The sequence below is a fragment of the Elephas maximus genome, chromosome 3 (genome assembly GCF_024166365.1).
Source record: "Elephas maximus indicus isolate mEleMax1 chromosome 3, mEleMax1 primary haplotype, whole genome shotgun sequence".
Lineage (NCBI taxonomy): Eukaryota > Metazoa > Chordata > Mammalia > Proboscidea > Elephantidae > Elephas > Elephas maximus.
Genome location: NC_064821.1, coordinates 195609145 through 195621236, shown reverse-complemented (window position 1 = coordinate 195621236; position 12092 = coordinate 195609145). Strand labels below are relative to the sequence as shown.

General features: G+C 39.3%; 1 protein-coding gene across 1 annotated transcript in view; it reads left to right on the top strand.

Moving 5' to 3' along the window:
* The window catches only part of LOC126073788 (Fc receptor-like protein 2), a 32095-nt gene extending 21494 nt beyond the window's left edge, over positions 1 to 10601 (top strand). Inside the window, exons 8-12 of the mRNA XM_049880867.1 lie at positions 6524 to 6551; positions 7583 to 7731; positions 7979 to 8044; positions 9898 to 9929; positions 10011 to 10601. Of these exons, the coding sequence (XP_049736824.1) occupies positions 6524 to 6551; positions 7583 to 7731; positions 7979 to 8044; positions 9898 to 9929; positions 10011 to 10049 (314 nt within the window). The 3' untranslated portion in view covers positions 10050 to 10601. The remainder of the gene's footprint in view (positions 1 to 6523; positions 6552 to 7582; positions 7732 to 7978; positions 8045 to 9897; positions 9930 to 10010) is intronic.
* Positions 10602 to 12092: the final 1491 nt, after the last annotated feature.

Below are 12092 nucleotides of genomic sequence, written 5' to 3'. Positions count from 1 at the left end.
GTCAAAATTGCTGTTTAATGAGCCACCCCAAAGCTCAGTGGCCAAAGTCACTTAAACCATTTTTTCTTGTTCACATGTATGCAGTTGGTTGAGGGTTGGCTGATCTAGCCCGGACTTGGCTGGGGAGTTTGGCTCCAAATTGCAGTCTGGCTGGGCTTACTTCCTATTGCAGATTGGTCTCAGGTCTTTCATCCTTCTTGAACTGCTGGGCTGGCTGGGTCATCAGTTCCTTATAGCCATGGAAGACAGGAGTGAGAAAAATTGTCTGATATCTCTTAAAGCCTAGGCACAGAACTGGTATGTTGTCACATTGTCACCTCTGCCCAAATTCCATTGCCTGAGACCAAAATGAATACATGAAGAAGCATACTCCACTAAATTCGTAATTTCTTTTATAAGGATCAGCACAAAGCAGGTTCTTATGAGACAGAGGTTAAAAGTTTTCCAAATCTCCAACTTCTCCAAACTATTGTAGCACTCCATCGTCTCTAACATCAACTACTCCCTGTTCCCTCAGTACACTCCCTCCTATCTTTGGGTTACACGGGTATAACACTGGTAGGCTATCTCCACCACTAGGCAATATGGCCGTATTCACCGTCACCTCCAATTTTGCCAGATGGGGGAAAGGTACATCAGGCCCTTAGGAATTCTGGCACACAGGTCCAGGGGTATAGTTCGAGTCTCTTGCTTAGGGATCACTCCTGCTTTCAGCACCCACAGCTGCACTACTGGTCCTGGGACTGCAGTGTCTGGCAGGAAAAAAGCAATTTTAGGTGATGTAGGGAAGAACTGTACAGTAGCATCAGCATCCTCCTTGCCCCTGGTTAAGGTGAAACCCTGGTGGTGTAGTGGTTAAGTGCTACGGCTGCTAACCAAAGGGTCGGCAGTTCAAATCTGCCAGGTGCTCCTTGGAAACTCTATGGGGCAGTTCTACTCTGTCCTACAGGGTCACTATGAGTTGGAATCAACTCGACGGCACTGGGTTTGGTGTACCTTATTTGAATACTTTCACGCTTTCAAGTATTCCAGGCACCTTATTTGCCATTTTAGAAGGCTGTCCAGTTCCCTTGGTGGGCCACAGCACCTTATTTGCGTAGTCCCACCCAATCATCTTGCGGGAGGCAGTAGACCACACGTGGCTAGAAGGGCCCTATTAAGTAATTCCCTGCACTGCATTCACCTACAGCTGGAGAAACCACAACGCCACACGGCTAATGCCAAGGATACAAGGAGTGGAGAAGAATGAGGGGCAAAAATTCAATGTGTCACACAAAGCTTTTAAAGTTGCTATCTCTGAATTTTTTAAAAAAACTTTTAATAGTTTTTGTATCCTTTCATGAGAGCTTTATTGCTGCTTAATGAATATAAATCTTTTTGGTTAGGAAAAACCTAACTGACCTCCATTAAAAGAAAATTTTAATCTTCATTTTTTATCATCATTCAAAAAAAAAAAGAAGAAAGAAAGAAGGGAAAAGCAAAACAATGGAGCCACAATTTAAAGTATGAGGACTACATTGAAGAAAATCTTCCTAGAGCCAACCCATATGAAATATTTCTATTGCTATTATAAGTTAAATGTATGCTTCTTACTCATCATTTCAACTCTCTTTTTCTTATGTGCCTGCACTTGACATGCCATTAAAAATACTTCTGTGCTTTTTAACACATTTTATTGTCAAATACCTCACACATGCAGAAAAGCACAAAACAAAAATGCACAGCTCAGTGTTTTATCACTACCTCTATTCAAGAGAGCTTCAGGCAAAAAACATTAAATATTTCATAATTTTGGGAACTCTTCTGGCGTCACAAACAGTTAAGTGCTCACCTGCTAACTGAAAGGTTGGCAGTTTCAACGCACCAGCCGCTCTGCAGGAGAAAGACCTCGTAATCTGCTATCGTAAAGATTATAGTCAAAAAAACCCTATGGGAGAGTTCTGCTCTGTCATATGGCATCTCTATAAGTCAAAACTCATAGCACTTCCTAGCAACACTATAGGACAGGGTAGAACTGCCCCCGACAGGGTTTCTAAGGCTGTAATCTGTATGGAAGCAGACTGCCACACATTTTCCCACAGAGTGGCTGGTGGGTTTGAACAGCTGACCTTCGGTTAGCAGCTGAGCACTTAACCACTGCACCAGCAGGGCTTGGGTCACTGTGAGTCCGAATCGACTCAATGGCAACAGGTTTGGGTTTCGGTGTGGATGAGTTGAAATTTGACTTCAAGTCAACTAACAGCAACAAAAACAAACCCTAAGATTTTGATAGATACTTTTCATCAGATGTTTTTGCTATTCTATTCCTGGTTTGCTAAGCAGTTTTACATGAGTGGGTGCTAAGTTTTATCAAATCCTTTTCTGAATCTATTAAGATGGTCATATGATTTTTCACCTTTTTTCTCCTAACGTGGTGAATTACATTGATTATCAAATATTGAGTTGATCTTATATTCCTAGAATAAACTAGGTTGTTTGTATTATATGGTATTATATAAGCATAGTTTCTGAGCTGGCCTCATAGACAGACACATTTAAATTGTTTTTCTGTTTCAGAATGTTATTTCTAAGTTCCTGTATCATATTGAAGGCCATAGGTAGAGTTTTTCACAGGGCTATCTAAAATCTCAGTTCTTTTCTCTTCCAAGAAAAACTCCTTCTTTCACCTAGGCTTTTAATAACTATTCTGAGAAATTTTGATAAAATTCAGTCTGTTTGAAAAGTACATTGGAAGAAGACATTTATTTTGATTAGTATGTTAAGGCTGTTAAAAGAGACAAATTATTCTAAAGCTGTTCTCTAAAAGATCCTATAATGCATTCAAAAGAAAGGCTTATGAAAATATAATAATTTCCTACCTCCAGGTGGTATTATTAAATTAGCTTATATTTCTTTAAAGGACCTACTCTGACTAGTTTAATAATAAATAATCACTTATATAAATTGAATAGTCCTAATAGTCCCAGAGAAAACCCTGGTGGCATAGTGATTAAGTGCTTTGGCTGCTAACCAAAACATTGGCAGTTCAAATCCACTAGGAGCTCCTTGGAAACTCTATGGGGCAGCCACTCTGTCCTACAGGGTCTCTAGGAGTCAGAATCAACTCAACGGCAATGGTAACAGTCCCAGAAAACAATGAAAATGAAGTTGTTCTGAGAAAACTTTTTGTTTTGTGATATGTCAACTTCAAAACAGTTTCCAAGATCTTTATAAGTAACTTGGGAAACCCTGGTGGCGTAGTGGTTAAGTGCTACAGCTGCTAACCATGATGTCGGCAGTTCGAATCCACCAGGTGCTCCTTGGAAGCTCTAAGAGAGGGTTCTACTCTGTCCTATAGGGTCGCTATGAGTCGGAATCGACTCAACAACAGTGGGTTTGGTTTTGGTTTTGGGGCTAGACTGAGTATATGGAATATATTCTAAAGTTTAAAAGATAGTAATGTTTGTCCTAAAATGATGTTGATACCAAGATGAGAAAGAGGAGAGCACAGAAAAAGAATTTGAATGAATATGGAAAGTTGTAGAAGGAAGAAGAAGGTTAAGTAGAAGTTTAGGGTTTGATGGGTTTATTTACAGGATTGTTAAAATTTAGTTTTCTGTCTGTTAAATTTTTCTGTTACTGGGTTGTTCTTAATGAAAAGATGTAAAATGACAGAAGAAGGCTAAACTTATTGCCAAGAGAATACAAAGAAGACAAAGGAAAGAGTCAAAGGACCCCTCCCAGCAGAATAGAAATCTTGAGAAGGATATTAAAAAATAAGACGACTAAAGTAGACATTGATGGGGTTCCATTTACATATAAATGGACATAATGGGATGGCTGAAATGGTTGCTGAAATCTTAGCAGGACTAATGTTAGACTGGGAGGATATGAACAAAGTTGATAGGAGGAAGATGAAAGTTTTATTTAAAAAAATTGGGATATTTAATATGTTGTAAATCGCATAAGAAATGTTATCAGGTCAGAAGATATACTTACATTTAGGTTGAATATTATTAATACATTTCAGAAATTGTATAAGTTCCTAGAGATTTGTCACTATTCTCTCTGTCCCTGGTATGTTCTAATGCTACTTTGCCTAACATTAAATATTCTTTGTATATCCTGACTATTCAGTAGTATGTCTTAAGATTATTACATGTTATATCTGAAACCCTTTTAAAAATTTTGAATTGACTTCATTTAGCTTTACATTAGTTATGTAATTAATTCCCATCAGGTTTTTTACTTTTAAGAATTATTATTATTGTAAATCAACCACAGCCATTTTTGCTTGTCATCTGCAGGTAAGTTTTAATTTGCAAATTCATGGAAAACATTTGACCAAAATATTTCAGCAAAAATAGGCTATATTGGACTTATAAAAAGGACCATACCTAGTTCTTCTCAACAATCCCTGTGTCACAAAATTAGAAGTTAAACCTTAGATCCATTTGTCTAAGGCATCTCCTTAGACTTGTCAGCCCTTCGGTGACCTAAAAATTCTCTTTACACCCCTTCATGGCCAGAAGCAAATGACAGCAGAAGCAGACAGCTAATCCCAAGATCATGGAACAAGATATCATGCAAGTTACTAAGATTTGTGGACTTTGCTTAGTGATTGTAACTTTTCTTGTATTAATAACCTTACTATACTCCTGTGGTCTTATTTCTTAGAAATTCTCTCTAATATGAAAGTCCAAATAAACTTTTTTTCTGCTTAATTGCTAATGCTTCTCTTTATGCCTGAGTAAGTACTACAAGAGAAATAGGACAAAATATCATAAAAACTCACACACACACAAAAAAGCTTCTTAGCCTCATTCAATACCTCCTATACCTAATACTCCTTTTCTTGATATTTTTAACTGGTTACCTAATAGTATTGGCTCTTAGTTACATTTTTATTCCAGACTAGATTGATTATCTTAGTTATTGTAATAATTATTTTGGGGTTAATCAAATATTATATGAATTGTTTCTCTAACATTTGTAATCAGGACACTATTTCCCTGACAATGCATAGAATTATGTATTTTTAAAGAACCCCAGTTTACACCTTAAGTTAGTCTTTTAGACTCCAAATGTGGCCTTGCTGTACACATGTCCCAACCAGAGAATCACAGAAGCAGAGTGTCTAAGCTGTGGCATGGTGAAGAAATTAATAGCTGAATACTGGAAAATGAAAACTAGGTCTGAAATTTAATAAAACAACCTAAAAAATCCATGCAGAAGAAAGCACTCTTATAGTAGTGATCAAGGAATGTCTACAGAAATTCATGATCAGAAGGGAGGAGTGTATAAGAGCATTTTAAAACTGAGGTGTTTGGCTTGACTAAGGTTGCTGACCCAGGTCTAAAATCAAATTCCCCTTTTCCCCAGATCCTTGCTCCTGCTTTCAGAATACGTGCACTCCTCTTCCTTCCGGGTGAATAATTATGTGGTTATGCTTGCTTAAATTTATGAAAAAAGTGTTCCAGGAACAGCATGACAAAAATGCTCTGTTCTCAGGAGAAAATGTTTATGCAGCATGTTATAGGGAGAACACTTACACAGGTTGTCCCCAGAAAGTCTGTGATGGAAATTAGATTGACTGACATTATGAGAAGTTTACTTGTGATATATATGTAACCCCCCACCCTCATATACAAAAATCCCCTTTCAGACTTTAGAGCATTTTCTTACTGAATGCTGTCTAATTTGTGAATTGTACATCTCTTAATAAAACTCTTTGCTTTTAACCTTAGCAGGTTCAGAGATTTTTTTTTTCCCCCTTTAAGAGTACTCAGTGTTATTTTATCTTCACAAAAGGAAGTTCAAAGTTTTCTTTTCTTTTATATGTTTTGAAACAGTTTATATAGCAAAAAAATTGCCTATTCTTTCAAAGTTTTATGGAGCATTCCCGTTAAATCGTCTGTGCCTATTGTGCTTTTGGAGGGTTAGACCTTGGACAAATGTCTTTATTTATATTCTTGTAATTAATCTTGCAAAAGATGTTAATATTCAACAACATCCAGTTTTCCTTTACTTCTGGGGAAATGGGAATTTTGCATTTCCCTGACTCCTTGAAGTTATGTATGACCAGTGAAATGACAGAAGTGGTGTGTGTCATTCCTGATGGGAGCTTTTAGGAGTCAAAGATTGACCTTCCATGCCCTAATTCCATGTGCCAGTTGATTGTGGAAACACATGCTGAGATGATAGCATATTAAACCGTAAAATATATCATATTTTACGATAATTAAAACATTGTTTTAGGTATGTGATTAGACAAGGAAAAAATAGAACAAAATAGAATATCCAGAAACCCAGGCAAATGTCTGTGAGGTTTGCCATTTGAAGTGACATTTCAAAGCACTGGGGAAAAAGGATGGATTATTCAACTGATAGTATTGGAATAAATAGCCATTTGGAAGAAATACAATTGAATTCCTATTCTATATCATGTATTTTCCAGGCTGATTATACACAGTTAAGTCAAGCAAAAGCTTTGAGACATAAAGCTCCCTCTGCTGAAATAAATGTTTCTTTATCTGCTTTTCAGGAGGAAGTTCTGCCTCTAATGTACCCAGGTGAGAACTCTTCCTATTCAAAATTGCAACTCTAGTGATCTCCTTACTTGCAGTTTTAAACACTTGTTATTACTCTGTTTGTACATAGATTTCAAGGCCATAATAATTCCTCAATTCTCTACTTCATTATATTTATGCTTCAGGGCATTGTCTGAGGATGGCCCACATGATCCTGGGTGTGTTCTTGGATAGAATTAGATATTTTAAAATTAATTTCCTAATTTGTATATTCAAGATTATTTTTTGGGTACCTGTAATGTATGAGTTCTTGTTAGATGTCAAAAGGATGAAATATGCATACTATGGAGTTTATTTCTTTCCTCAAGGGACATACTTTATTAAAGGAGATGTAAGACATGTACAGAGTATGAGAAAGAAAGAAAAAGTAGTGAGTAATATGCAGGTAAAGTCCTATGAGTGTTTATTAGAAGAAAAAAATTAACTCTGGGGTAATATCATTGTCTTATTTATGACTCTGGAAACCCTGGTGCGGTAGTGGTTAAGCACTACGACTGCTAATCCAGAAGCTGGCAGTTCAAATCCACTAGGCACTCCTTGGAAACTCTACAGGGCAGTTCTACTCTGTCCTATAGGGTCACTATGAGTCAGAATCGACTTGACGGCAGTAGGTTTGGTTTTATTCATAACATTTGAAAAGGCCAAAGAGAAGAAATAGAAAATTTCTGCCAAACCAGTGTAGCTAACCTATTACAAAAATACTTTCTTCAACAACAATAAAACAAAGGCAATGAATATGAACTTAAAAAACAGCTATACTAGAAAAAAAAAAATTGTGATTAAGTAATGTATCTCTGGCCCTGTCTCTGGAAGCTCACCTGCAGTGACAATCTGGTTTCATCTTGGGACACCTTGAGAGACCACACACAGGTAGTCTATACAAAGGCCCATAATATCACCCAAGGACGGTGACACCTGCCTGGCTTCTTACACCCTCTCTCCCAAGATTCTCTCATTTCTTTTCTCACTCACTGTTCTTGGGATTATCATGTAGTCAGTTCATTTTCTCACAGAGGTCCTTCCAGCTCAGGCTCTCAAGAGTCCACCCATTCCAGCCCACTCCCAGCAGTGGGGGAGCTGCAGCCCCTGTATGCCAATTGTGAGACCATCTACTCCAACACACTCACAGTGACAGAGAAAGGGCAGCCAGACTATGCAAATGGTGAGTTTCTTCCTTGGAAGGGGCTCTGGGGCTGAACCAAGGAGGAAAGAGGGAGCGAGGGAAAAGACCATAAAGTTAATATGGCCTAGACTGTTTTCCTAGCCACCCAACCCTCAGGAGTACTAGTTAATTCCTCAGGATCATGTTGGGATTGGGAAGTTAATTAAGGAACAGGGGACTGGATAGACATGTTTAGAGTTTGAGCCACTGGCCATGACATCTGTGAACTCTTGTCTTCTCCTTCTAGATGGTGCTGCAGATAAGGATGTAGTTTATTCCCAGGTGTGGAGCATCCAACAGACAGAAGGCGCAGGTGAGAAACTGCAAAGTCGTTCTTGTCAGATGCCTCTTCCCACAGAAGTGGGGCTGTTTTGTGGTGCTGTGTGTGCAATAAAGACTTCATCACATCACTTGCCCTTGATGTGAAATCTGTGGGTCTAAATGGAAACAGGAGATTTCTAGAGGAAGGTTCTTGTAGAGAAGCTGAATTAGAAAAGAAAAAAAGGCAGATGGTCCATTGAGTCTCCATTTAAAAAAAAAATTTTATTGTGCTTTAGGTGAAAGTTTACAGTGCAGGTTAGTTTTTCATTCAAAAAACTTATACACAAATTGTTTTTGACATTGGTTGCAATCCCCGCATCGTGTCATCACTCTCCCTCTTTCCCTTTCCACCCCAGGTTCTCTGTGTCCATTCATCCAGTTTTCCTGTCCTTTCTCACCCCCTCATCTTGCTTTTGGGCAGGTGTTGAGTCTTTATTTTGATGGGACTAGGCAATCAGGGAGAACCTGGGGTACAAGACAAAATGAACAAAATCAGGCAAGAGAGAGAATATCTCCAGTTGAGGGAGGAGTGTTCAGCCAGGAGAAATTCCCTGAGTTGAAGAGGAACCTGACTTCTTGGAGTGTGATGGGAGGAGTCACTGAATGCATCTAGAGGCATCCAGAGGATTTTCACTTTGACATGTAACTTTGCAAGAACTGAGACAAAGGTTCTGTAGCAGTGAAGAGCCATGTCCTTGAAGTTGCTGCCCAGTAACCTTGAAGCTGCAACACGAATACCAGCCTTTTAATCTGTGCTCCCAGCTGCCTCCAATACAGCCAATAAAAAAAAAAATTTTTTTTTTTTTCTTTTAATAGCTGCTTGCAATTCAGCCAATTTCCTGGTCAATAGTCAGCCACCTACTCTCCTCTCAGTCTCTGTAGTTGGGTCCTCTGCCAGCTCTGCTCAGAGTTGTGCTGCTGCAGCTTTATGTATGAGTTGGTTACCCTGTTGCTCTCCTCTGTCTGCAGCTAGCCCAGCAGAATTGAAAGACACAATCAGCCTCACTGTGCCAGCAGATGCACATCTTCCAGACCCTCTAGGTAGTGATCTGTAGTTAGGAAGAGGGTAGGAGATTTAGTCCTACTATGCCCACCTAAGGGAGCCCTTCTGGAGCAGTGGTTAAAGTGCTCGTCTTCCAATCGAAAGGTCGGTGGTTAGAGCCCACCAGCCACTCGGAGGGAGAAAGATGAGGTAGTTTACTTCTGAAAAGATTTACAGCCCTGAAAAACCTGAGGGCCAGTTCTATTCTGCCCTATAGGATTGCTGTGAGTAGAAATTGACTTAATGGCAGTGGGTAAATGCCCATCTAGAAAGAAGGGAGAAAGAAGCAGACATCACCGAGCAGCACCTACTGCCAGACTCATTCTGTGAGAATCCTGTGTGTGACTCAGGGTTTGTCCACCCTTGCCTGTGCCTCCAGTTTCCTTCTATACAGTAAGGTGAGCCACCCATGGATGGTAGTCTAAGGAACGTAAAGGAATGACAGGAAAGTGATCCCTGGAGAAATACTATATTGGTTAGAGGACCAATACTAAAAAATATTGTGTTGGTTAGAGAAGGCAAAAGAAAAAAAAAAAAAAGGGAAAATAATCCATGGAAACAGCATCAGAGAGAGGAAGGGCTTTATTAATAAGGGTTCATGGAGGGCTAAGAGGGTAGATGGAATCTTAGAGGAACTTCATGGTGAGCAGCATTAAAGGATGGATTTCACAGAAGAGCAACAGGAGAAGATGGAAATCTATATATTAAACATAATAGTTCTGTGCCCTAGGGAATAAAGTCTGGGAGTAGTGTCTAAGTAGGAGCTAATAGCACGGTACTTTTTTCTTTTTTTCTCTCCACAGCAAACACCAGAGGGACATTTCCGGAGACCAAGGTGAGCTAGACTTCTTGGAAGCTCGTCATCTCGCTTCCCTTCACCATATTCTTTTCTTGCTCACTTGTGTGTCTCCCCCAGGACTCTTCAGTCACCTACGCTAATGTGAGGAAGACATAACACTTGGAGGAATCAGACGGGAAAAGCAGCAACAAGGATAGAGTAGCAATAAAGATTGCCATAAAACTTTATGAAAACATTCAGGATGTTCATAACCATTATAGCCAGATGTGCTTCAGGGACTCTAGGCAAGCCACCTTGTGTCATCATTTCTTTTCTCACCAAGTTCCTTCCCCAATATCTTCTTTTATTCATCAAATATTTATTTGAACTGCTACTGTTTCCCGGACACAGTGTAAGAAATTATTTCTGCTATCCTCTCTTAAGCTATCAACGCACAAAGAGCCAAGGAAAGAAGAACGAACCAGAGAGACAAGTTCTCATCTTGGCCTACTTTGAAGAGACGACAACAGAATCCATTTCTGGGCTATTTCCCTCCCACATGAGGACCCAGTCATCTTTTGTCTTCCCAGGGACCTCAAAGTTATAAAATTATCTTCTGAAATGAATTGAATCCCCTCTTACTTTTGAAAGATTTTTTGAGTTGGGTTTGAAAGAGGAAACAGCAGCCTGAGTTAGCTTGCCATATTGTCCAGGCACTAGAATGTTCAACTTTACATCAACTTAAACAAATTAACAAGGGATTTTATGGTTTTTTGTTTTTTTTTTTAATGGAAAGTGTTCTCCTGTGGATCGGCAGTTTAGTTGAGAGATCAAGAACCCAGCCTTTAGAGACAGCTGCCTGGGCTGGCGTCCCATCTCTACTCCGTTAGCTGTGTGTCTATTCCTCCACCAGTCATGCACTGTCTTAATTACTGTAGCTACATAGTAATCCTTGCCATCAGGAAGAATAAAACCTCCCACTTTATTCTTTTTTCTCAGAATTGCTTTAACTATCAAATAGTAATAATATAGTAACATTTTTTGAAATCTAAAAATGAAATTTGCATGAAAATGGCCAATAAACAAGTAACCAGTTGCTATTGAGTTGATTCTGATTCATGGTAACCCCATGTATGGCACAGTAGAACTGTACTCCATAGAGTTTTCAAGGCTGTGATCTCTCAGAAGTAGATTGCCAGGCCTTTCTTCTGAGACATCTCTGAATGGACTTGAACTTCTAAGCTTTTGGTTAGCAGCTGAGTGGGGTAACCATTTGCACTACCCAGTGACTCCAGTGGCCAAGAATAAACCCACTGCTCTCGCGTCGATTCCAACTCATAGCGACCCTATAGGACAGAGTAGAACTACCCCATAGAGTTTCCAAGGAGCACCTGGTGGATTTAAACTGCCAACCTCTTAGCAGCCATAGCACATAACCATAAGCCACCAGGGTTTCCAAGAATAGATAGACCAAAATATACACCACACCAATTACCTTCAAGTTGACTCCAACTCATGGTGGCCCCACATGTGTCACAGTAGAACTATGCTCCATAGGGTTTTCAATGGCTGATTTTTTGAAAGTAGATCACCATCCATGTCTTCCCAGGCACCTCTGGGAGGAATGGAACTTCTAAACTTTTTGTTAGCAATCAAGTGCTTTGGTTGTTTGTACCACCCAGGAACTCCAGACCAAAATAGTAGAACAGAATTGCAGTTGAGAAGAAAAGCAGCAGTGACATTTGTGCACCTTTAACCAGTGATAAAGTATCACAAATCAAGACGGTGATTTTTTTACCCTCATGCTAAATTTCATTTCTGCTCATATCACCATTAAAATGACCAAAAAAAAAAAAAAAAACACAAAAATTGGGGAGAAAATCTGCATCAGCACATACACACACAAAACAGGAGTTCTATGAGATACTATGTGGATGGAACCAAATAAATGGAAATACCTTTGAATGTGCATTGGAAAGACCTGCCTAGGAAGTAAGCAGACACATTGCTTCTCAGCCTTTTGGCTAAGACCAAGTGTAACTAAGTGAACAGCATCCTTGTCATGACCTCCTAACTTCTAAGCTCTGAGCATCCAAAAAATCAAACCCTTTGCAGTTGAGTCAATTCTAACTCATAGTGACCTATAGAACAGAGTAGAACTCCCCCATAGGGTTTCCAAGGAGTGGCTGGTGGATTCAAACTGCTGATCTTTTTTGATTA